The 26076-nt window shown below is 35.7% G+C and overlaps 1 protein-coding gene across 4 annotated transcripts in view; it reads left to right on the top strand.

The window, feature by feature from the left end:
* PIAS1 (protein inhibitor of activated STAT 1) overlaps positions 1–26076 on the top strand; it is a 121678-nt gene that overhangs the window by 83037 nt on the left and 12565 nt on the right. For 2 of the 4 annotated variants that reach the window (XM_059058567.2, XM_067029604.1), the window contains exons 7-10: positions 2860–2916; positions 4360–4465; positions 15612–15685; positions 24846–25006. In XM_059058567.2, coding sequence (XP_058914550.1) covers positions 2860–2916; positions 4360–4465; positions 15612–15685; positions 24846–25006 — 398 coding nt within the window. The remainder of the gene's footprint in view (positions 1–2859; positions 2917–4359; positions 4466–15611; positions 15686–24845; positions 25007–26076) is intronic. The other 2 variants (XM_059058570.2, XM_059058569.2) reach the window with 1 other exon arrangement.

The raw sequence follows: 26076 nt of genomic DNA, 5'->3' as shown, positions 1-26076 counted from the left end.
AAACATAAAGTTGACTTTAGCATGAGCTGTTTTGGTGGATGGTGGGAGGAGAAGCCTGATTGTGACCAGGCAGAGGTAAGGCAGTGGAGATAGTGAGTTATAGAAGGGTAGCTTTGGAAATAGATACAGCTGAGCTGGAGGGAAATTTGAGATGAGAGTTATTTGTTTGCTCTAATGGGAGAGTGTTAAACATGTATAAAGGATGGTGGCAGGTATCTTCTTGGGAGGAAGAGATTAAATATACACGAGAAAAATAATCAATAGTGAATTTCATTAAGTAACTCATTGTACCTAGGGGGGACAACTTCTTTATTTAGTGGAATAAAAGGATTGGATGCATGTATATGACTGGTACTGGAGAGGTGGTAAGTTCTGATCTGATGAATTCTCTTAAGTCTGTGAGATAGGAAGTGAGAGAAGTCTGCTGAGAGTGAGAGAAGAAATCAGGGCCTTGAGGAGAGTGAAAATGTTGAAAAAGTAATTGCATGGAGTAAGACATATTCCCCTGCATTATTCCCCCAAATCTTTCTGGGAATAAATGAGCTTGCTTTAAAATTTGTATATTAACTTAGAGAGGATTAACTTATTTACAGTATTTAATGTCCTTATTTCAGGAACTGTATGTTTCTCCATTTATTCAAATCCTCTTTCATGTTCCTCAGTAATTTAAATAGGTTTCTTCTTACAAATTTTCCATATTTTTTAATTGATTCTTGTGTTGTTTATTATTATTACTGCTATTGTAAATAGATCTTTTTTCTTTTATATTTTCTAAAAAATGTATTTATTGTTGATTTATTTAAAAGCTAGTTATTGTTGAATATTTACTTAGTACATAAATTCACGTATTAGTTCTGATAGCTTTTTAGTAGGTTTCTTGGTATTTCAAAATGGGCAGTTTTGAGTCTGAGATGTATCGTTATATGAATAATGATAATCTAATACTTATGCCATAATTTCTTATTATTGTTGTCTTGTGCTATCTAGAACCTTCAGAGCAATGTTAAGTAATGTGAGTGCTAGTGGACATACTTGGCTTGTTCCTTATGTTAATGAGTATACTAGTGTCACAACATTATTATAATGGCTAGTAATTTTTGATAGAACTTAATTATAGCAATAACGTAATCCTATGGTCCTCTTTTTTACTGTATATCTTTGAGATAAACGGATTTTGAATTTTATCAAAATCCTTTTTTTGCATCTATCAAGGTTATATATTTTTTCTTTACCTAATCAGTATGTCACTATTAGGTTTTTAAAATCCTTATAAATGTTTTTTTCTAGTGTACCTTGGGCTCCCTGTTTTTGTCCCCCTTTTTGAAGAGGGTGTTGCAGATGTTTTGGGTTTTGTCTGTGTGTGAAAAGTGTATACACACCAGGGTGTTTACAGTGAACTATGAAAGAAGTCAAACTGTGGGAGAGGAGGGAAATGTGGTTGCTGATATATAGCACTAGAGGAGAGGGGAAAATATTCTTCCATGGGAAGCCTTCCACACCTCAGAAAGAAAACAGTAATCTTCAGTGATTTGAAGGTCTCCCAGGTAAGATTTGTGTAGACCATGATCCACAAGTTGGAGACCTTCTTTTTGAAATAAAACATTGAAAGAAAATTATTCTTTTCTAAAGCCCAAAAGATAACTTATTAGATTGGTTTTTGCTCCTAGTTTTATTCAGCTTGTGAAGATACTCTGAATAGTTCATGTAGGATCTCTTACTGTTTTGGGGATTAATTTCTGTATTATTAGTTGCCATTGAGAAATGTTAGCATTATGTCTTTAAAAGAAATAAATGGAAGAGCTAATGCTATGGTGGTAATCGTCTTACAATATATTATAACTATGCAGTCAACATGTACACCTTAAACTTACACAATATTATATGTCAATTATAGCTCAATTTAAAAAATTGTAATATAAGAGAAAAAGAAGAGCTAGTACAGTGCTTGAAGGAAATAAGTGAACTATGTTGTAACTTCTTATCCCACCTCAAAGTAATCACTACATCTAGCATTTATTAAACTGTCATTGTTTGTAGAGAAGTTATTTAGATACTGATGTAAAGGGCACTTAATGAGTAGATCATATCTTAATAATGAAGAAAATGTCCTATAAACTTGATTGACAATTTTGAAGACTTTGAAAAAGCATTTGACAAAAACATCAGTGTAATGCAATATATTTCAGCAATTGGAGTTAAGTAGTACTTTGAAGGGTTAGCAGGAACAATACATCATCTACCTAGGAGAGATATTATACCACTGTGAAGTTTTGGCGGGGGTTGCTGCTGAATCTCTTTCATGTGATATAAAATTTAATTCCATATTATCGGTACAAGTGGTGTTTGTTAATACCTGACCTTCTTTTTGCTTCCTTTTTTTTTTTTTTATTTCTTATCTGGTTACGTGCTTCAACTAGAGTGAACATATATTTTCACTGAACTTGTAGTTTCTACTTGACCTCTCCTTAAAAATTTATATAAAGCCTTAGGGTGATTACTAGTTCTGAAGATTCAGGCTGTAAGTATATATAATAATTTCACAGTGTTAATTAGCATTTCTCCAGTTTCTATCATACTTGAACCATTAATCAGATAATAAAGGTTAATAAAGATTTTTTTTCAAAAGGAGATTTTTAGTTTTATATTAGATTGGTATGTTGTATGTCTAAAATTTTAGCAAGTTTTAAGGTTATTTGTTCCTCATTAATAAATTATGGGATTTATTAATGAAAGTAAATTAGCTTTTAAAAATGTTTAATTTTTATTGTATATAGGAGTATAGTTGATTTACAATGTTAGTTTCAGGTATACAGCAAAGTGATTCAAGTTATATATGTACATATATCCATTCTTTTTCAGCTTCTTTTCCCATTTAGGTTATTGCAGAGTATTGAGCAGAGTTCCCTGTGCTATACAGTAGGTCCTTGTTGATTATATATTTTATATATAGTAGTATGCGTATGTTAATCCCAGACTCCTAATTTGTCCATCCCAAATTAGCTTTTTTGATACTTCATTTTTTTCCTGGAAAATGTAGCATGTGAACATGGATAGGTTTCTGAACTCTAAATGAAAATTTGACCTTCCAGAGGGTATGGTACAATATATTCTCTTCTTGCCAAAAGAGGGGGATGCATTTTCCAAAGTGCGAAAGTACCTGAAAGTTGGAATGTATGTTGGACTAGGTTAGGAGGGTCAAAGCAAATGGTATGTGAAATCAAGAACTATTGAGAACTACACTGGCCTTGGCCATTAGTCCATTGTCCTGACATCCCTACACTTTCCTCTTGATTTCTAGTGCCGCCTTTGTCACCAAGCAGGTGCATGATCATGAGCAGATTACATATATTTTTTAAAATTTAAAATTAAAAGCATTTTTGTGTGCCTCCATTTTATCAATCCTTTACTTAGAAAGATACTTGCCCTACCTATCTCTTACAGGCCTTCTTTGAGGTTTAAATGAAGTCGATAGTATTTATTAAGAGTGCGTGTAAAACTGTATGTAGCTAATAAATGGAAGATGGCAATAATTATTTTTCCTTTTGCTTCTTTCCAAATCTCTTGATCTTCCTCTTGATTCCAACACCAAGTGGAAAGTGGGCCTTCTCTTTTAGATATTTCTCTTACCCTTCATAAGCCTCAGCCCTCTTTTCTTCCTCTTATCCAGTCATGTACCCTTTACTTTGCCTTTGCTTGTTGATAAACTATTTTCTTTGTCCCCCTTCTCCTAGTACCATCTCTGGTAGTCCCTCTGCTGGTAATAGATATTCATCTGTTCTTTTGCCAAACCATCAGCTTCTCTTTGAAAATATTTAATATTCCCTCTGCTTGTTGTAATAATAGCCCAAGTAGGGTCTTTTCAAAACTAGTTAAAGGCATAGAGAGAGATTAAATGGTGTAAATTAGGATGCCAGTCTAATTTTTAAAATAGCTACTGTTACCTGCTAAATATGTTTTATGATGACTTTGACATCGTATTGGCCTTGGTTTATATTTATTTTTAACAGTGTTCCTTACATAAGTGCCTAAATTGATTAACTTCAAGCATAGGTAGTCAGGTAATACAGAAGCATGACAGACCTGGCATTATCTCTTGAAAGTTGCAAAATTAGAACAAGTTCTTTTACTTTTCTACACTTCACTTTCCTCATCCATAAAAATAGGATTACCTCAGCAGCTTTTTGGTTAAGATTAAATGAATTACCATTCATGAAAACACCTAAGATAGTGCTTGGCACACAGTAGGTGTTTTAAACAGGTGTTAATTTTCTTTCCCTATCATTTTGGGATTAAAATAGATGTACCTATTTACTTACGTATGTTGTTTGCTTTCTACATCTTTTTTTTTTTTTTTTCCAGAACTATTCCATGGCAGTATATCTTGTAAAACAGTTGTCCTCAACAGTTCTTCTTCAGAGGTTACGAGCAAAGGGAATAAGGAATCCGGATCATTCTAGAGCTTTAAGTACGTATGATAACCTTATTTTATTTATGCAGCTGAACTATTTTGGTAAAGGTTAGAATAGTGTTTTTTCAACTCAAGAAACTTTAGGGTTTATTTATTTATTTTTTTACTAGAGCTTGCCACAGTGGATTAAAACACTGAAAACTTTGTTTTGTGACCTAGAGTAATTCAAGGCTTAAGAGTAGTTTTGGGGACTTCCCTGGCAGTCCAGCGGTTAAGACTCTGCGCTTCCACTGTGGGGGGCATGGGTTCGATCCCTCATTGGGGAAATAAGATGCCACACATTGTGTGGCGGGGCCAAAAAAAAAAAAAAAAAGAGTAGTTTTAATATCTTGTCATGATGTATATTTTATAATTTATATATTACTGATCTTTTTTTTTTTTTTTTTTTTTTTTTTTTTGTGATACGCGGGCCTCTCACTGTCGTGGCCTCTCCCGTTGAGGAGCACAGGCTCCGGACGCGCAGGCTCAGCGGCCATGGCTCACGGGCCCAGCCGCTCTGCGGCATGTGGGATCTTCCCGGACCGGGGCATGAACCCGTGACCCCTGCATCGGCAGGCGGATTCTCAACCACTGCGCCACCAGGGAAGCCCTATATTACTGATCTTAAAATCAACTTTGTAAAGTCAGTACATGAATACAGAAGAATATTTTACCAAAGCTTCATAAAAATAAATAAATGTTCAGGAATTCTAGGAGATGGAAAGGAAATCTTGGCATATGTTTTACAAGAATTGTTTTATATTTAAGGTTTATCCAGGAAAAATGTCCAAGGATATGTGATGACAACATCCCTGCATTAACAAAGTAAAAAGAGAGTCAGTGGGGTGGTAGATATAATAATGAAGTAGGTTCTGCTTTTAACCAGTTATGTGGCCTTGGAAAGTCAGTCTACTCGTACTCTGAATCTCTTATTCTTCATCTGTAACAAGAAGTTTATACTACATATCTAAAGCTCCTTCAAAATCTACGTTCTTAGGTAGGAATAACTAGATGGTTCCTCTTGTCCAGTTGAACTGGAGAGGTAGTAAGGGGCACGTTGACTCCTCTGGCCTCAGTGTTTGAGGGTTAAGGCCAGAGGTTGGTGGCCTTTCCAAAGAGGTGAACCAAGTTCTTCCTTTATTCTCTTCTCTGTGAGAGATAGATGGATTGGGGGATGGGGATGGGCACTTGGAGAACAAAGCTTTTACACATGGGGGTTCGATAGCTACCCTTTAAGGATTCTTGATGTGAGTTGATTAATGAAGCCCACTATCAGATTTGTAGTTAGGAACATTCTGGTAGAAAGAAACTAAGGTAGTAAGACCACCTTTCCTCTTGTTTCCCTTTGCGACATAGCTTTTATCTCTTTTTCTAACCTGTTTCTATGTTGGATTAAAAGATCCCATTACCTCTAAATATGAGTATACACTTAAGAGTTCATTGAAGGATTTTTCTGTATTAAAAGGGTCCTTTTAAAATTGAAAATATTCTGAGTCAAGAGGAGCACACTAGTGGCTAATGGCTCTGTAGGCATTCCTTGATAGACAGTGGAGAGCTAGAGGTCTGGTTTGAGGTCTAGGGGAGTGGAAGCACCTTTTGGCAAGGACAAGGAGATGAGTGGGGGATCTTGAAAGAAGAGGAGGGACAGATACCTTCTTTGAAGGAACACAAAGAGAAGAATTTTTCTTTTTTCACACTCCATTCCTGGTCATTCTCCTGAGAATCTTCGTATTTGCCACATAGTGTTAGAATTTCATTTAGTCAGAAAGTATTGTGGAATTGTGTGAGCCTGTGTAGAAAAGGTCATACCAAGAAATAAAGCTGAAAGCTGATGAAGCTGTTATGTTGCATAATAATAATAAGGCAAGCTGTCTTTGCTCAAGCTGTAAACTCTTCTCCACTTGCAGCTGTGGCACCATCTGGAGGGAGAGTGGGAAGGTGAGCCTAGAGTTATTTTATTTACTAGAACAAACCACTGTTAGCCACAGTTAAGCAGCAAAAGCTACTTAATTCAAAAGCTGTTTATTTCATCTCTAATACATCCTGGAGGTGGAGAATAGTTGCAGATTGGGTTGGATTTTTGTGGCACTTTGTATCTTATCTTGTTGGCTTGAGGAACCAACAAAACTTTAATTTGGATCCTACCAATAAAATATTTGTCATAATTGACTAAAGAACAGATTGTTTGCCTTTATGCTATCTCTAAAGAAATAACTTACCCAACAAATTAATTATGTAATTAAAAGATTATGTGAAACAACTTGACAGAAGAAAATGTTGGGTTTCTCAGATATTTTTGTAGAATCAAATTACCCACAAATATGTTCATTGTAAGTCATTCTTAATCTTATCAATGAATTCTACTGGCAAAATTTTATTAGTCAAATCAGACATTATTCTTGAAATAAAGTCAATGGTATTTAGACTTTTCACAGAGAAATCCACACTTGATTCATTTGATTTAGTAGATTTTTGTATTGCAGTTTCCATCTTTGTGTAGAGTTGTCCCCTCACCACTATCACAAAACAGTCCTTTACTAATTCTTGGTCAAGTTCCTGTCTCCTCTTCTTTTTCCCTTTAGCAATCACTTTAAACCTTGGCCATACTTAAACAATATTCTCCCTCTTTCAACACTGTCAGCACAAGAATATTGGTGCTATAAGATGTGACTTCTCTAAATTGCCCATTTCTTCCTTAATGTCACATAACTACTTTTCAACTTATCTTCATTTGTACCCATCCTTATTTATTCTCTTCAATCTCAGGAGGAAATGTCCCGTTTCCTGCCCAAAGTTAATTTTTTATTCATTTATTCTTCTCATTCAAGAAATTGTATTAAGAGTCTACTGTGTTCCAGGCACAGGAGACTGTACCTTTAAACAAAAAACAACACGTACTGTCTCTGCATCCGTCAGAAGTTTGCAGTCCAGTGGGAAAGACAGAATTAAATGATTGTACAAGTCATTAGTGAATTACAGTTGTGACATGTGTCTCAAAGAAGAAAGACAGGGAACTCTGGAGGTAAAGCAAGAGAACATAGTCCTCTGGTGCTGTGATGTTTAAGACAAGATTATAAGGATGAGGAGGAGTTAAGCCCCAAGATGGGAGGATAATATGCCAAGAGACAAGGCCAGTAGAGTTGGAGTGGAGAGAACAAGGGAGGAAAGTGGCCAGAGAGATAGCCATGGGGTGAGTTCATATAGATAATACAAAGAGAGATGATAAAAAAAACCCTTAAAGCATTTTTAAGCAGAATGGTACGATCAGATATGGGCAATAAAAAGTTCACTTAGAAGACTGAATTGAAGGGGAGCTAGGCTGATGTAGTGAGGCCAGTTAGGAACCTCTTGTACAGATAAGAGATGATGATGTCTTGAACTAAAGTAGTGATGATGGGGCTTCCCTGGTGGTGCAGTGGTTGAGAGTCCACCTGCCGATGCGGGGGACACGGGTTTGTGCCCCGGTCTGGGAGGATCCCACATGCTGCGGAGTGGCTGGGCCCGTGAACCATGGCCGCTGAGCCTGCGCGTCTGGAGCCTGTGCTCCGCAATGGGAGAGGCTACAACAGTGAGAGGCCTGCGTACCACAAAAAAAAAATTAAATAAATAAATAAATAAATAAATAAAGTAGTGATGGAAATAGAGAGAAGTTGATGGTTTGAGAGGTGTTAAAGGGGAGAAGTGGTGACTACGTGTGGGGAGTGAAGAAAAAGAAGTGAAGGAGGAGTTCTAGGTTCCTTACTTACTAGGCACCAGCTTACATGGTAGTACCATTTATTGAAATGGAAAAGTGTTGAAAAGATCTGGTTGCAGGTGCAAGATCAGAGTGCACTCTTGGACTTTTGGTATTTGAGATGTCTCTGAGGCATCCAGATGGAGATGCTCAGAAATAGTATTACGAGGCCTCTCTGCTCACTTATCTGCTGTCTGTCCTGTATTTTTAGTTCCTTCCTCCACTCTATAGGCTCTTTCTGTCAACCTTCACTGTCGAGTCTTTTTCATCCTTTAGAAAATACAAAAGCAAGCTACTCTCTAGATAGAGATCTGTGTTCCTCCTGTTCTCATCCTAGTTTCTTCAAAGAGTCATCTACACTTACCTTTCTACCTCCTCACTGCAACCCATTTTGAACTTTTAACTCCCATCATTCCACTGAAACTGCTCTTGCAGATGTCACAAGTGACAATCTGATTGCCAGATTTAGTTTATCTTTTCAGTTTATGTCTTAGATATTTTTGCTGCATTTCATACCAACAACTTTCTCCTTGAAATTCTCATCTCTTATTTCTTCTCAATCACTTGCCTTCAATGGATTCTCTTAAGGGTAGTATCCTAAATATTTGTTTTCCCTGGGTTTTTGTCCTTGGTCTCTACAAGGACATACATACTTTCCCTAGAGATAATCACATTTACTCTTGTGGTTTAAATTAGCACCAACTCCCAAATACATATTTTCATTCCAGACCTTCTCCTGAATTTCAAATGTAGATACACATAGCTAACTAACTGTCTTCACCGAAATATACCACTGGTTCCTCAGATTCAAGTAGTGAAAACTGAACTCACCAAGTTCTATCAGACATAAACCCTAAATATTTCTCAACTCTGTCGAGCTCTCTCTCTCCCTACCATCACTGACCTCATTTAAGCTCTCATATCCTGGCTTTATTTTAAAAACCTATTCTTGAATTATATATTCCTCTCCTTTCTTGGCCCCTCTTCTGGTAGCAATCTAAGTGATTAATACAGATCTAATCTTACCATTTCTTTGCAATCCATGGCTTCCTAACACCAGTGGGATAAAAACTCCAACTTGTTAGCATGACTTAAACATATAGCTTTCCATGGTGTGGCACCTGCTTATTACTTTCCGGTGTCATCTGTATTCATTCTTCTTCTCATTCTTTTTACTCCAAAAATAATGAATTCTTTTCTTTTCTTCAGTGCTTTGCCAGTATTGTTCTCTGTGCCTCAAACTTCCCTGTTACCTACTTTGCCTAAATTCTAGTTATATTTCATAGTTTCACTTTTTCCAGGAGGCATCTCAGAACCCCCGAGTTGATGCATTGACTTTCAGCTAGTTTCCATTACAGCACATTAGAGAAGTATCTTTGCTCTCTACTAGACTATGAGTTCCTTTGGGCCAGACCTTAATCTTATCTTTCTTTGAATTCCTAATGCTTAGCTCAGGGCCTGGCACATAGTAGATCCTCAGACTTTTGTTAAGTAAACTGATGAAAAGAAATCTTGAGTAAAAGATCACATCTCTGTGCCTCTGTTTTCTTGCTTATAAAATGAAGTACTGGACTTAATATGTTCATTTGTTTCCAGCCTTAAAATTCTAAAAAGGAGGGCTTCCCTGGTGGCGCAGTGGTTGAGAATCTGCCTGCCGATACAGGGGATGCGGGTTCGTGCCCCGGTCCGGGAAGATCCCACGTGCCACGGAGCGGCTGGGCCAGTGAGCCATGGCCAATGAGCCTGCGTGTCCGGAGGCTGTGCTCCGCAACGGGAGAGGCCACGACAGTGAGAGGCCCGCATACTGGGAAATAAAAAAAATTCTAAAAAGGATAGAAATTTTTTTTGAAAACCTAGAACAGCACTAATAGAACACTGTGGTGATGGAAATGTTCTATATCTGCATTGTCCCGTGTGATAGCCACTAGTACTATGTGTCTGTTGAGTACTTGAAATGTGGTAGTGCAACTGAGGAACTGAATTTTAAATTTAATTAAATTTAAATATAGCCACATGTGAGTAGTGGCTAACTCTCATAGCACATGACAACAGGGATTTTCAAAGATGAATTTTTAAGTGTGGCTAGCTGTAACTGTATTATAGATCATATAGTAAAATATTGTCACGGCTGCAGCTCACAGTGACACAAGAAAACCTGAACTCCTGAAAGACTTACCTGGTGTTGGTTGATGCAGCAGGATGAATATTGATGTCTTATTTTTATTTTTCACTTTCTTATGAAATTTAACATAATGATTCCCCCCCCACCTTTCTTCTTTTTTTAATTTTGTGTTTATTCAAGTAGTAAAAATTCACCTGTTTTAAGTGTACAGTTTGATGAGTTTGACAGGTGTATGCAATCATGAACTAAATGCCACAATGAAAATATGTAACATTCTTCACCCCAGAAAGTTCCCCTGTGGCCCCGTTACATTCTGTCTCATCTCCTTACCTCCAGTTCTTACAACCATTGATGTGATTTCTGTCTCAGTGGTTTTTTCTTTTCCAGAACTTGAAATCCCACAGCATGTAGCCTTTTGTTTCTGGCTTCTTTCACATAGTATAATGCTTTTAGGTTCATTCATGTAGTTTGCTCTTCTTTATTATTGAGTAGTGTTCCATTTATCTGTACTGTAATTTGGTTATCCATTTATCAGTTGATGGATGTTTAGATTGCTTCCAGTTTTTTGTTATCATGAATAAAGCTGCTAAAACATTTGCAGTTTGCATATGAATATCAGTTTTGTGGACATAGGTTTTCATTTTTCTTGGGTAAATACTCAGGATTAGGATTGCTGGGTCACACGATAAATGTATAGAAAAGAGGTTGGCAGTTTCTTATGAAGTGCATATTCCATTTTTGCATTCCTACCAACAAGATTTGAGATTTAGAGTTTTTTCCCCATTCTCTCTAGCAGTTGATATTGTCAGGCTGCTTTGATTTTAGCTATTCTGGTCACTGTGTAGGTGATATGTCGTTGTGGTTTTAATATGAACTTTTCTAATTACTAATGATGTTGGGCATCTTTTCATGTGCTTATTTGCTATCCTTATAGCTTCTTTGATGAAATGTCTATTCAACTTTTCCCTCCATTTCTTTTATAGTTTGTGCTTTTTGCATACTATGAAATCTTTGTCCAACCCAAGGTCACAAACATTTTACTTCTAGAAGTTTTATTGTTTTATTCTTCGATTTAGGTCTACAATTTATCTTAAATAAATTTTTGTGTATGATGCAAAGTAAGCTTTAGAGGTTCATTTTCTCCCTGTACAGATACCCAGTTGTTCCATAACATTTCTCAAAAATACTAATTTTTCCTTCATTTAATTACCTTGACACCTTTGTCAAAAACCAATTGACCATAGATGTATGAATTTATTTCTGGACTCCATTATCTTCCATTGACCTATTTTTCTATCCTTATACCAATAACAGAGTCTTCATTACTAAAGCTTGGTAGTAATTCTTGAAATCAGGTAGTCCTCCAACTTTATTTTTCTTTTTCAAAATTGTTTTGACAAATACAGTATATTAAAAGGTAATACATAGGGATCAAATAGAGTTTGTTCTAGGAATATTAGGTTTATACAACATTCAAAAATCTATCAATATAATTCACCTTCTCATCTCAGCAAACTAAAAAAGAAAAAATCATGTGATCATCTCCATAGACTCAGAAAAAACAGTTGGTCACATTCAATATCCATCCATGATAAAACTCAGCAAAATAGAGAGAAGGGGTCTGCTTCAATGTAATAAAGGGTATTTACAAAAAGCCTTTAGCTAACATCATATTTGATGGTAAAAAACTTCACCCCTAAGACTGAGAATAAGGCAAGAATATCTTTCTTAATGCCTCTATTCAGCATTGCCCTTAAGATCCTAGTCAGCACAATAAGGCAAGAAAAAAGAAGCATACAGATTAGAAATGAACAATAATTATTGTCTTTATTTGAAAATGACTTCATTGTATAGAAAACATCCCCCAAAATCTACAAAAAAGCTACTAAAGCCAATGTGTGAATTTAGCACGGTTGCAGAATACATGGTCAATTTATGAAAATTGTATTTCTACTAGCTGTAAACAACTGGAAATTGAAATTAAAATAATAAGAATTTTAAAAATATGAAGTACTTAGGAATATGTTACACAAAATATATGCACAATTTGTATGCTGAAAACTACAAAACATTGGTGAGAGTAATTAAAATAAGACCTGAATAATGAAGAGATACATCATGTTAATGGATCAGAACACTCAGTATTGTTATTGGAGAAATGTCAGTTCTCTCCAAGTTGATCTGTAGGTTAAATTCAATCCAATCAAGATCCTAAAGTATTAAAAAGTATCTTTACAGGGAATAATTGATTGAGTCTATAATGGCAAAGGTGAAAAGCAAAGTTTTTTTTTAATAGAAATTGATAAGCTAATTCTAAAATAATTTCAGAAAATTCTTTCACCTCTGAGAGAAAATAAACATACAAGTCACATTTTAAGTTGCGATAACTAATATTTATTTAGTATAATGTTAGGTTCTTTTAAAGCATTTTATTTGTATTAACTCATTTAATCCTTACAACAATGCTATGAGGTACTGTTATTATTCCCATTTACAAGATGAGGAAATTGAGGCACGGAAAAGTTAAATGACTAAGGCTGAATTACAGCTTAGGCTGGCTCTGTTGCCCTTCCTTTTTCATTTTTTTTCAAAGTACTAACACTGAACTTTGTTTTGCATAAGGCTGATATTATGATCTATGATATTGCTTCATTTAACTCAAAGTTTAAATAGATAAAATGTAAAGTCAGTTACTGTTCCCATTGCTGTGTGCATGGTGGGTGTTAGGGAATGGTTGGTGAAGACATGCAGAATGGTTAGTAATCACATTAGAATTCTATTTACATGTTTGTTTCGTATGGCAATTGTTGGTCACTTTTAAAAAGATACTGTTTGTTAAATGTATCTTTATAAGAAAGGTTGGAGTAAGATTGGGTCTATAATGGCAAAAGCATACTTTTCATAATTTACATATAATATTAATTAGCATAAGTGATATGATAACTATATTTTCCAAACTAAAACCCACGGATTGTGTGCCTTTTTAGATGTGATAGACAGCCTATGAGTTATATAGACTGTAAAATTTTTGAATTTCCAGGCCATAAAATGACTTTTTAGTCTGTCATCAGAATCACATCTGGAACTTTAAAAAAACTACTTAGGGCTTCCCTGGTGGCGCAGTGGTTGGGAATCCGCCTGCAGATGCAGGGGATGCGGGTTCATGCCCCGGTTTGGAAGAATCCCACGTGCCGCAGAGCGGCTGGGCCCATGGGCCATGGCCGCTGGGCCTGTGCGTCCGGAGCCTGTGCTCCACGATGGGAGAGTCCACAGCGGTGAGAAGCCCGCGTACCACCAAAAAAAAAAAAAAAATTATTAGTTTCCCTCTTTCCCGTTTTGGTTCAGTGGGCAGTTATAAGTTAGAAAGCTCTATAGGTAGTTCTGATGTGCATCTTAGTTGAGATCCACTAGTTTATGGAGGCAGTTGAATAGAATATCTAAGATTTGGATCATCTCAAAAAAATCCAGACTCTGTGATCATCAAATTTAATAAAGGCAGAATTCTTAATTCTTTTTTTTTTGAATGCAGGGATTTTTTTTTCAATGTTTTTTTTTTCTTTTATTTATTTTTGGCTGTGTTGGGTCTTCGTTGCTGCGCGCGGGCTTTCTCTAGTTGCAGCGTGCGGGGGCTACTCTTAGTTGTGGTGCACAGGCTTCTCATTGTGGTGGCTTCTCTTGTTGCGGAGCACGGGCTCTAGGCGCATGGGCTTCAGTAGTTGTGGCACACGGGCTCAGTAGTTGTGGTGCGCAGGCTTAGTAGATGTGGCACACGGGCTTAGTTGCTCCGCGGCATGTGGGATCTTCCCGGGCCAAGGCTTGAACCTGTGTCTCCTGCATTGGTAGGCGGATTCTTAACCACTGCGCCACCACGGAAGCCCAGAATTCTTAGTTCTTATAAATAGTTACCAGTTCAACAGACATCTGAAATTATTCTTCCTTACCCAAGTACTTTTCCCCTTTCCATTTTCTTGTATCTTTCTTTCCTCCCTCCCTCCCTTCCTGTCACATTCAGTTGTGCAACAGCTCTGAAATTCTATGATTGACTCCACAACTACTCTACTTATGCCCCCTTACACATATAGACTTTAAAGTTATTGTGGAACAGCTTCTAAAATTATCGAAATATTACGTTTAGTCATTTCCAGTCTCACTTCTGTGCTGAAAGTTTAATTAAAGTTCTGAGGTTTTCAGAAGTAACATGTCTCAGGTTTTCAGATGAGAAGTATAAAGGTCCTTGTTGGGCTTCCCTGGTGGCACAGTGGTTGAGAATCTGCCTGCCAATGTAGGGGACACGGGTTCGAGCCCTGGTCTGGGAAGATCCCACATGCCATGGAGCAACTAGGCCCATGAGCCACAACTACTCAGCTTGCACATTTGGAGCCTGTGCTCCGCAATGAGAGGCCGCGACAGTGAGAGGCCCGCGCACTGCGATGAAGAGTGGCCCCCGCTTGCCACAACTAGAGAAAGCCCTCGCACAGAAATGAAGACCCAACACAGCCAAAAATAAATAAATAAATATTTTTTAAAAGGTCCTTGTTATGTTAGACTGACTGAGAGTAACAGAACAGCTTTAAAAGTAAAATTACCAGTTCCTCCTCTCTTAAGAACCATAGGAAATTTGAACTGAGAAGACATAGAGATTATCTAGTGTAGGCTGTTATTTTCCAAGAAATAAAATTAAGCTCAGAGAGAAGGACTGACTTGCCCAAGGTAGCATAATTAATTAGGTTATGGATAAATAAATATAAAACTCAAATAATCATATGGTAAAAAAATCAATTGAACTTTTTTCTTTTTATAATTTGAAATTAGAATTAATTAATGTGTTTACAATAAATATTTGTATTATATGAGCATTGTAAAAACTTATACATGTTAGTTTTATAGTTGTTTTTTGTTAGTTTCTTTTAAAATAATATTGTCATAGTTTAAAAGAAAGAAAATCTTTATCCAGTATCTTAGAGTTATAAAAGGAAGATGGTCTGCCATCAGCTGAATATATTAACCTGCTATATAAATTTCCTTTATGTTAGTGCAATGCAGTTTTTGTTTTGTGGGTGAGAAATAGGAGACTTAGAGGAAATGTAGTCAGTCTATAGGTATACAATTGTTTTCCTTCCTTTGCTTATTGTAGAGATTATGAACCTTATAATTGTTTTTATCTTTTCATTCAAATGATTGGAAAATAATTGAGCAGATTATTTTTGAGTTCTTTTTTTTAAGTTCCTCATTCTTTTTCTTATGTTGCATCAGTGATGTTCTTTAATAAACTTCTACTGTTTGTTTGTTTTCTCTTTGATGAATGTCAGTTAAAGAGAAATTGACTGCGGATCCAGACAGTGAAATAGCTACAACCAGCCTGAGGGTTTCTCTACTATGTCCAGTAAGTGTTAACTAATATTTGCTCTCCAGGAGGCTTAATATACATTTTCTTCGGTTAAGTATTTCCAGTATTTAACAAGTTCTGTTAAACTGAAACATGCCCACTTGTTTGTTAGAGTTTATGAAAAGTAAAAGACATCGTGTAGTCTTAGGATTTGAAATCTAAACAAATTTATGTCTATAAAAATTTTCTGCTCTTAGTAAGTTATATTTAAATATTGCTTGTGGTTATTAAATGACTTTCTCTCAGACTTAAGTTTAAGATCTCCACATAATGCATTTTATTATCTTAGTATATTTATTAAAATTTCATTTTTTAAAATAGTATACTTCTGAATAAAAATCTGGCCATGATTATTCACACATTCAATTTAACCATTTTGCCAACAATGACTATAACATTTAAAAACTATTCTATTTAGCCTGAATAATTGAATTGGTTATGCATATAAAAATCAACTAGAAATATTTTTAAACCAGAAAATGAGATCAATTTCAGTCATTTCTACAAAATAAATACAAGGCTCAAGACATAACAAATGATTAAACTGGTGGTGAAAAAGTTTCCAAAAATGTGTTAAGGTTTATTTCTTAACTAGTTTGATGTCAGGTCCACCAACAGTAGGAATGGTAGTTGAATGATGCACTCATACAAAAATATGTGAAAAACTGAGAGTAAATTACTTTGATATTTTGATTGCCTTTTGTTCTGTAATTAATCAAATTAATCATATTTAAATTTGGGGAGAAAGTATGGAAAATAAGAGGACTCAGCTCTTTCCTGATTTGCCAGGTTTGTTCAGGCAAGCCTGATACTGAAAGCTTTTAATATTGAAATCCTACTAATCTGAGATGAAGTTATTTATTCTTAAACAAAAAATTTAAACAAAAATTAAGTGTTATTTGTCTTATATCTTAGTCTTTTATAATTTATAAAACCTCAAACAATATGAAAAAGTCATTAGCTCATGAATTAGTTTATAATAGAGTACTTTGCATAGCTCTTTTTAAAAAAAACTTTTTTGTTTTATAATTGCTAAGAGAACTCCTGTTCACTATTAAACATCTATAAAGTACAGAAAAAAATACAGTGAAGTTAATAAAAACCACCAAATGTATAATTTTGTATATATCCTTCTATCTTTTTATTGCTTACTATAGTCAGTCATTTTTATAGGGAAAGTATTTTGACTCCAGGCTTTTTATATTATTACTTTAAATTTTTTAATTCTTTCCCAAATACATATAATGCACTCATTGACAGAACTAAAGGGAGAAATAGACAACAACATAATAATAGTAGTAGACTTCCATACCCCACTTTTGTTTATGGATAGAACAGCCAGATAGTCAATAAGGAAGCAAAGGACTTAAAGAACACTGTATACCAATTGGACATACATATATATACAGAATACTGCACCCAACAAAGCAGAATACACATTCTTCTCAGAACACACAGAACATTCTCCAAGACAGAGCACATGTTAGGCTACAAAACAAGTCTTAATAAATTTAAGATTAAAATCATTATAAAGTATTTTCTCTGATCACAATGTGATGAAACTAGAATTCAGTAACAGGAGGAAAACAGGAAAATCCACAAACATGTGGAAATTAAACAATACATTCTTAAACAACCAATGAGTCAAAGAAGAAATCACAAGGGAATTTAGAAAATATCTGAAGACAAATGAAAATAAAAACACAATATACCAGAATTTACAGGATGCAGCAGAAGAGGGAAGTTTATAGGAGTAAATGCTTACATTAAAAAAAGAAGAAAGGGCTTCCCTGGTGGCGCAGTGGTTGAGAGTCCGCCTTCCGATGCAGGGGACACGGGTTCGTGCCCCGGTCTGGGAAGATCCCACGTGCCATGGAGCGGCTTGGCCCATGAGCCATGGCCACTGAGCCTGCGCGTCTGGAGCCTGTGCTCCGCAACGGGAGAGGCCACAACAGTGAGAGGCCCGTGTACTGCAAAAAAAAAAAAAAGAAGAAGAAGAAGAAAGATCTCAGATCAACAACCTAATCTTATACCTCAAGAAACTAAAAAGAGAAAAACATACTGAACCCAAAGTCAGCAGAAGGAAGGAAATAAAGATTAGAGCAGAGATAAAATCACGAGACCAAGAGTTGGTTTTTTGAAAAGATCAACAAAATTGACAAATCCTTAGCTAGACTAAGAAAAAAAGAGGGAAGACTCAAATAGCTAAAATTAGAAATGAAAGAGGACACATTATAACTGATGTCACAGAAATTAAAACAATTATAAGACACTACTGTGCCAACAAATTGGATAACGTAGAAGTGGATAAATTCTTAGAAACACATAACCTACCAAGACTGAATCATGGAGAAATAAGAAATCTGAACAGACTTACAACTAGTGAGGAGATTGAAGCAGCAATGAAAAATGTCCCAACAAAGAAAAGCCTAGGACCCTATGGCTTCACTGGAGAATCCTACCAAACATTTAAAGAAGAATTAATACCAATCCTTTTCAAACTCTTACAAAGAATTGAAGAAAGAATACTTCTAAACTCATTCTGTAAGGCTAGCATTACTGATCCCAAAACCACACAAGGACACAACAAGACAAGACAAAATGAAACAAAAAAAACCCCAGAAAACTGCATACCAGTATTCCTGATGAATATTGATGCAAAAATCCTAAACAAAATACTAGCAAACTGAATTCACCAGCACGTTAGAATGATCATACACCAGACCAAGTGGGATTCATAGCTGGAATGTAAGGCTGGTTCAGCATACAAAAATAAATCATTGTAATATACCACATTAACAAAATGAAGGACAAAAACCACATAATCATCTCAATCGATGCAGAAAAAACTTGACAAAAACATTTGACAAAATTCAACACCATTTCATGATAAAAACACTCAGCAAACTAGGAATAGAAGGAAGCTTCCTCAACATAATAAAAGCCATATATGAAAAGCCCACAATGAACATCATACTCAATGTGGAAAGACTTGAAAGCTCTTCCTCTAAGGTCAAGAACAGGGCAAGGATGCCCACTGTCACCACTGCTGTTCAGCATAGTACTGGAAGTTCTAGCCAGAGCAGTTAGACAAGGAGGAAAAAAAAGGTTGGAAAGGAAGAAGTAAAATAATCTCTGTTTGCGGGTGACATGATCTTTTATGTAGAAAACATCAAAGATTCCACAAAAAAAAACCAAAATAAACCTGTTTGAACTGAATTCAACAAAGTTGCAGGATACAAAATCAACAGTCAAAAATTAGTTGCATTTCTATACACTAACAGTGACCAAACTGAAAAGGAAACTATGAAAACAGTCCCATTTACTATAGCATGAGAAAAGATAAAATAGGGCTTCCCTGGTGGCACAGTGGTTGAGAGTCTGCCTGCCCATGCAGGGGACACAGGTTCGTGCCCCGGTCCAGGAAGATCTCACATTCCGCGGAGCAGCTAGGCCTGTGAGCCATGGCCACTGGGCCTGCGCGTCTGGAGCCTGTGCTCCGCAATGGGAGAGGCCACAACAGTGAGAGGCCTGCGTACTGCAAAAAAAAAAAAAAAGGATAAAATATTTAGGAATAAGCTCATCCAAGGAGATTGAAAACTATAAAACATAAAAAAGACTTCAGAGAAGATAGAAATAAATGGAGAGATATCCCATAATTATGGATTGGAAGACTTAATATTGTTAAAATGTGCATACTACTCAAAGTGATCTGCAGATTCAGTGTAGTTCCTATCAAATTCCAATGGCATTTTTTGCAGAAATACAAAAAAAATCCTTAAATTTCTGTGGAACCTCAAGGGACTCTTGAGTAGCCAAAACAATCGTGAGAGCAAAGTTCAAGCCCTCACACTTCCTGATTTCAAAACATCCTACAAAGCAGTAGTAATTAGGATGGTGTGGTACTGACAGAAAAGTAGATAATATAGACGAATGGAACAAAATAGAGAGCCCAGAAATAATATGGTCAAATGCCTTTCTACAGGAGTGCCAAGACTACATAATGGGAAAAAGATGGTCTCTTTAAACAAATGGCATTGGGAAAACTGAATATTCACATGCAAAATAATGAAGTTGGACCCTTACTTTACACCATATGTAAAAATTAACTCAAAATGGATTAAAGATCAAAACTGTAAGACCTTAAACTGTTATGCTTCAGAAGAAACATGGGGTAAAGGCTTCAGTTGAATCTGGCAGTGACTTCTTGGATATATCACCAAAAGCAGAGGCAACAAAAGCAAAGACAGACCAATGGGAATACACCCATTGGTCTTAAAAACTTAAACTTAAAAACTTAAAACCTTTTCTTGCCAAAGGAAACAGTTAACAGAGTGAAAAGACAACCTATGGCATGGGAGAAAATAATTGAGAATTTTATACCTGATAAGGGGTTAATATCCAGAATATATAAGGAACTTCTACAAACCAACAACAAAACAAACAACCTGATTAGACATAGGTAAAGGACTTGAATAGACATTTCTCCAAAGAAGGTATACAGATGGCTGACAAGCACATGAAAAGATTAACATCGCTAATCATTAAGGAAATGCGTATCATAATCACATGAGATATCACTTCACACCCGTCAGGATGGAGCCTATCAGAAATATCAGAAGATAACAAGTTTCAGTGAGGATGCCACAGACACTGGAACCCTTGTGGACTGTTGGTGGGAATGTAAAATGCTGCAGCCATTATGGAAAAACAGTATGGAGGTTCCTCAAAAAGTTAAAAATAGAATTAACATATGATCTGTCAATTCTTCTGGGTATATATCTAAAAGAATTCAGAGCAAGATCTTGAAGAAATAATTTGCATACCCACATTCATCACATTATTCACAATAGCCAAAGGGTGGAAGCAGCCCAAATGTCCATCAAGAGATGAACAAATATGGTATATATACATACAATAGAATATAATATATGGAACATGAAAAAAGAAGGAAATCCTGTCATATGCCATGTGGATAAACCTTGAGAACATTACAATAAGCAAAATAAGCGAGTCACAAAAGCATAAATACCGTATGATTCTACTCATGAAGTATATAAAGTAGTCAAAATCATGGAAGCAGAAAGTAGAAAGATGGATCCAAGGGCTGAGGAAGGGCAAATTAGTGGGTGTAGAGTTTCAGTGTTGCTAGATGAAAAAGTTCTAGAGATCTGTTGTACAACAGTGTGAATATACTTAGCATTACTGAACTGTACACTTTAAGATGGTTAAGGTGGTAGGTTTAATGTTAATGCTTAATGTTTTTACCACAATAAAAAATATTGGCCAGGGGACATGGGGTGGATTCTTAAGTAATCAAATGTTATAACAGACTATGGTGTAAAGGAATGTGCTATTTTTTAACATTTAGAAAAATGGTTCACAGACCAGCTAAGTAGAGGGTGGGAAGAAGACAGGGTTTTTTTAAGGTATATACCTATCGTACCCTCTTTCCTCCAAACACCTATTTATCCACCCTCCCCCTTGACATGATTCCTTGCCTCCCCATTCCATTATAAAATACCAGTTCAGAGAACATGAGAAATTTAGAAACATGCGTAAGCTTCATTTTCCATTCAAATCACTGGAAGGAGTCTTGTTTTTCTGCAGTCTCATTTTAAAAGTGTTTACAGTTGTACTAATATATATGATGTTTATATTATTTAACATTTATATGAAGCATTTATTCTTATAAATAAGGACTACAATATAAATCTTGATGTTCTTACTTATATAACTAGTTTTGAACTTCATAGTTCAGGTGATCTTTATATTATTAGAAAACGTTAATCATGTTTTGCTTGTTGCACCTCTGAATTTAATTGGTGAGCTTTAAATTTTTCTTTCCATATCCCCCTGCTCCTCCCTTTTTAGTTTCAGCAGTTCATTTTAAATTGACTTATGCTTTCAAAATTCAGATTATAGGAAAAACAACTATATATATAACCCATAATTATAATACTTTTATGGATTTCTATTTGGCCAAAGGGACAATCCCTTTACAATTATTCTGGAACGGTAAGGCAATATATTTTAGGTATGTTTTTACTCTAAAAAGTAAAACTTTGTAATGGCAACTCATCTATATATCAAATTTATAGAATAATAAAAGAGATTTGTTCCCTTTGAAATATGTAAATATGATGTCTGACTGTGCATTTGAATTACCCTTGTTGTGATACACACAGATCAAAATAAATGAGTTTCTGTTTTTGTGTGCTGTTTAGCTAAAGGCAATGAAAATAATTAAAGATGTTTTTGCTCTTTGGGAATTTTTCAGTTCTAATTCATTAAAAATAGAGCTGGAAGAATGTTTGTGAACCCTGCTTTGTGAGATACTCCCTAGACCTGTAAACTCAAATGCAAATCACTTGGAGTTGATAGAAGAAAAAAAAATAAACTTGGAAATTTATTCATGAAATACATATCATAATGATGATGATGAAAAAGTTATAAAATTCTCAATATCACACTACTTTCTTTTTATAAGGAAAAAGTACATATATTGATGTTTTGGGGGTCCTTTTGTATAAGCTGATTTGAACTTATATCTAAGTAGGGTATTTTGTCTTGAAGTATCATCAGTTACTATTATGTTATAGTAATGTTAATGGCATTAGAAAATTTATTTGGGAGTTGTTTTCAAAGTGTTTGCAAATATCCACCCCATCCTATAAAGGGAAAGGGGAATTTGTAATTGCAGGATGAAGATGTTCAAAGCTCAGCTTCTTTTCTGAAGTTAGAGAATTCAGTGTCCATTCATAGATAAGTATTTAGAATTTAGTGATTGTTTTTAAAAATCAGAAGTATGAGGGTCATATAACAATTACTTTGTAATTCTTTGAAGCAAGACATTTGTGTGATGGCTAATAAACTGCATTTGAAATTGAACTTCTCCTTTCCTATACCTATTTGTAAACGTCCTTCCTGTGCCATTCATGTAGCAGTGTTCCTTAAAAATTCTGTAGGTAAACTTGTCAGTGTGGCTGATCATATAAGGGCTTGAGAGTTGCTCTCCCAACGAAAAGATGAACTTACAGCTGGGAATTATAGGGCTTAAGTTATGTGAGGTGACCGTCTTTGGAGAATAACTGCTTTTCATAGTATAAGTTCTACAGCCTATGGCTTGGATTCTGAAACAATCTGTTTCTTATCTTCTTATCCATTGTCTTCATAAACTATCAGAAGTAGCCTACAAGTTCTGCAGTTACATGAACCTTGTCTACGATGACTGTATTTATCTAGGATTTCTCTACTTAGTATTAAGGCAGTAGCAAATATACCTACTCAGTAGGAATTTGCACTTCACAGATAAGTTAAGGTGTGACTTAAGACATAAAAATGTAATTTAGCACCACCACCTAGATCGTTATTTGGAAGATGTTTCTAGACTAATGCAGCATGTCTTGGCTAATGGTAAATAGATGATATTTCTGTTATAAGGGTTAGTTTGTTCTTTTTGTGTATGTGCCTTTTTCATCAGGTACTTAGGTAAATCAAATCATAAAACCTGAATAGAAGTGTAGAAAGGGAGAAATGGAGTTGTTTAATACTGTGTGAGCATAGAAGAGAAGACTGACTGGGCTGAGGTTTGAGTGGGTCTCCTACTAGCTTACAGAGTGATTTGAAGCAAATATGGTTCTGTACTTTAATTAATAATGGGGGACATATATTGAGTACTTGCTCTGTGTCAGGCCCTGTGCAATAAATATAAATCAGTACACAGGACCATCTTCTTGCTGTATGTATAGCAAGTACCTTTCCCAGTGCCAAGGATAAGGAGATGAGCCCAATGTGTTTCTAGTAGGAGGAGAAACACATAAATAAATAGTATAATCATATGCAGTGTAGAGTTGGGAGCACAGAGAAGGAAGCTTTCAGTTTTCTCTGCATCCCTCCTGTCCATACTTCTGATACTGTAAACTGGCATTACTCCCTTCTCAAGTTGATGACACATTCTGGGTCCTTTTTTATTCTTCATCACTACATCCTGTTGAAGTAAGGAGGAAACGATGTTACTTCAGAGATAGAAAAAGAGACCCAGCAAGGTTAAGTGCCTTTCCTAGAGGCACAGTAAATCACTGGTGTGAGAACAATAATTTAGGGCCCCAAATGACAGTTAATTTCCTTGGTAGACTAGGAAATTGCACATTTCCGTGAAATTCTCCTAAGCCAAGAATCTTTTCCTCTTTTTTTCCTCATTTAACTCATATCCTTTCCAAGGCCTTATGTTTTTCAAGCTCACAAATGTGTGGAAGATCTTTTCCTGATATTTAGCAAAAAGTGTGGTTACTGAAAGTAGGTGACTTCTATACTATATGGCCATTGTGACCTACGGGGACCCCACAGTGGTTATTCAGCTGTACTGTATGAAGTGTCTTCCATGCAAGGAGGTCATGATATGGTAGCTCCCTGGACAGATCTCTGGACAGCTTCTCTGCTTTGGTCCAAAGCTGGCAGTTCAGGGACCAGATGAAGCAGATTTCATTGTTGGTAGGACAGACTCAACCTATGTCAGCATAAGCACTATTTGCAGGGCAAGAAGAGCAAGTCTCATAACATGCTAGAGGTGCTAGAGGTCCAGAGGTGTTTGCTGAATTGCCTGTGATGGTGCCCAGTGAGTGAAGAGAGTGCACACACCTGGGTTTCTTCTCAGAGCTGCTGTTTGGCAATCTTGCCAAGCATTGTGGAGAATGCTTATTCTGTTCTGACCTCTGAATTACAATCAACCTGATATCTTAATGAGAGTATCTGTATCTTGAGCATTTAATAAGGCATTCCTTTTTCTTTTCCCAATACCTAGTAAAGTGGTTCTTAACTTTTTTGGATTAGGGACTACTCTAAGAATTTGGTGAAAGCACTTTCTCTGGAAAAATGCACACACTTAACAAGATTTTGCATGTAATTTCAAGGGGTTCATAGTTCTTCCCCCTAAAAACAGATCTGTAAGCTGTGGATTGAGGGTAAATAACCTCTGCTGTAACTTTCCATATAATATCCAAAGAAATATTGTAATTTTTAACTGGTAGATGTTTCACAGAAAATGTGTTAAAAGTAAATAGAATACGCTTTAAATTGGAATACATACACTTTGTGTTTCAGGAAAAATTTTGTATAACAGTTGTCTAATATTTACTTTGGTCTCCCTTTTTCAAAGCTTGGTAAAATGCGGCTGACAATTCCATGTCGGGCCCTTACATGTTCTCATCTGCAGTGTTTTGATGCAACTCTTTATATTCAGATGAATGAGAAAAAACCAACTTGGGTTTGTCCTGTCTGTGATAAGAAGGCTCCGTATGAACACCTTATTATTGATGGGTATGTCAATTTAAAGTTTTTCCTTGTACTTCAAAGTAACCATCTATTATTGGTTTTGTTATCCATCATGTTTGGGATTAAAATTCTATAGGTAGTGTTTTCTGAGTTATGTATTTTTAAGATTTTCATGTCTGTAGAATTCAGTAGTTTTCTAAGTAATTAATATTGTGAACATTTTCCTTTCTAACTTTATGTCCCCTTGTTTTGAAAATGTGTGCCTTACTGTCAGTGCCTCCTGACATTTACCATTTTAAAGCACCAGTGGTTCTAAGTAGGGTGTACTTACACCTTTTCCTAACATGAATCCATCTATCCCTAGACATGCAGACCATTTTGGAGAGAGAATGAAAGAATTGTGAAACTCTGGTTAACCTAACTGACCAGAAATTGGTCTGTTTTTGGAGATTTCCTGGTGCTTCAGTTGTGGGCCAGCATACCTACTCCCTACCATACAGGCTCCTAAAACTGATCAACACACTGAATAGAAGCTCTCTTTGTTTTTCTGTTTCTGTAAAATACTTGTCTTTGTCTTTCTTCTCCACCTATAGCATCACAACAGTTGATTATTTTTTTTAACACTCTGGTGTTTTATCTGTCCTTCCAAACATCTTCGAATATCCCTTTCAGTTTTCTCCTATTCTCTAGCCTCCTTTTTTTCCTTTTTGCCGCTGAACAGGGTAAATTGTGAAAAGAAGGATCTTCTTGAGATTTCCTGTACTCTTTAGAAAAATGCTTAATACAACTTACCTATAATATTTGAGAAAACATAGAAGCCTGAAGATATAACATAAGGAATGGAATACATTTAGCAATAGAAGTGTAATCCAGAGCTTGAAAAATGTCAGACCAGTCATACGGGGAGAAGTAAACATGTAACTTAAATATTTTATGTTTGATTTTTCAGAGATGTCAGTGATCACTAATAAATCAGAATTGAATAATATTTTACCAACTCTGTATATTATGTAACTTTAGATGCCTGCATCACTTGGGATTATTCTTTCTTACTGGAAAAGCCACACACACCCCTAAAGAAAAATTGGAAACATACAAAAATAAAAAGCTGTTAT

This window comes from Kogia breviceps, chromosome 3 (assembly GCF_026419965.1).
Source record: "Kogia breviceps isolate mKogBre1 chromosome 3, mKogBre1 haplotype 1, whole genome shotgun sequence".
In the NCBI taxonomy this organism is placed as follows: Eukaryota; Metazoa; Chordata; class Mammalia; order Artiodactyla; family Physeteridae; genus Kogia; species Kogia breviceps.
This window is presented reverse-complemented; position numbering and strand designations above follow the sequence as displayed.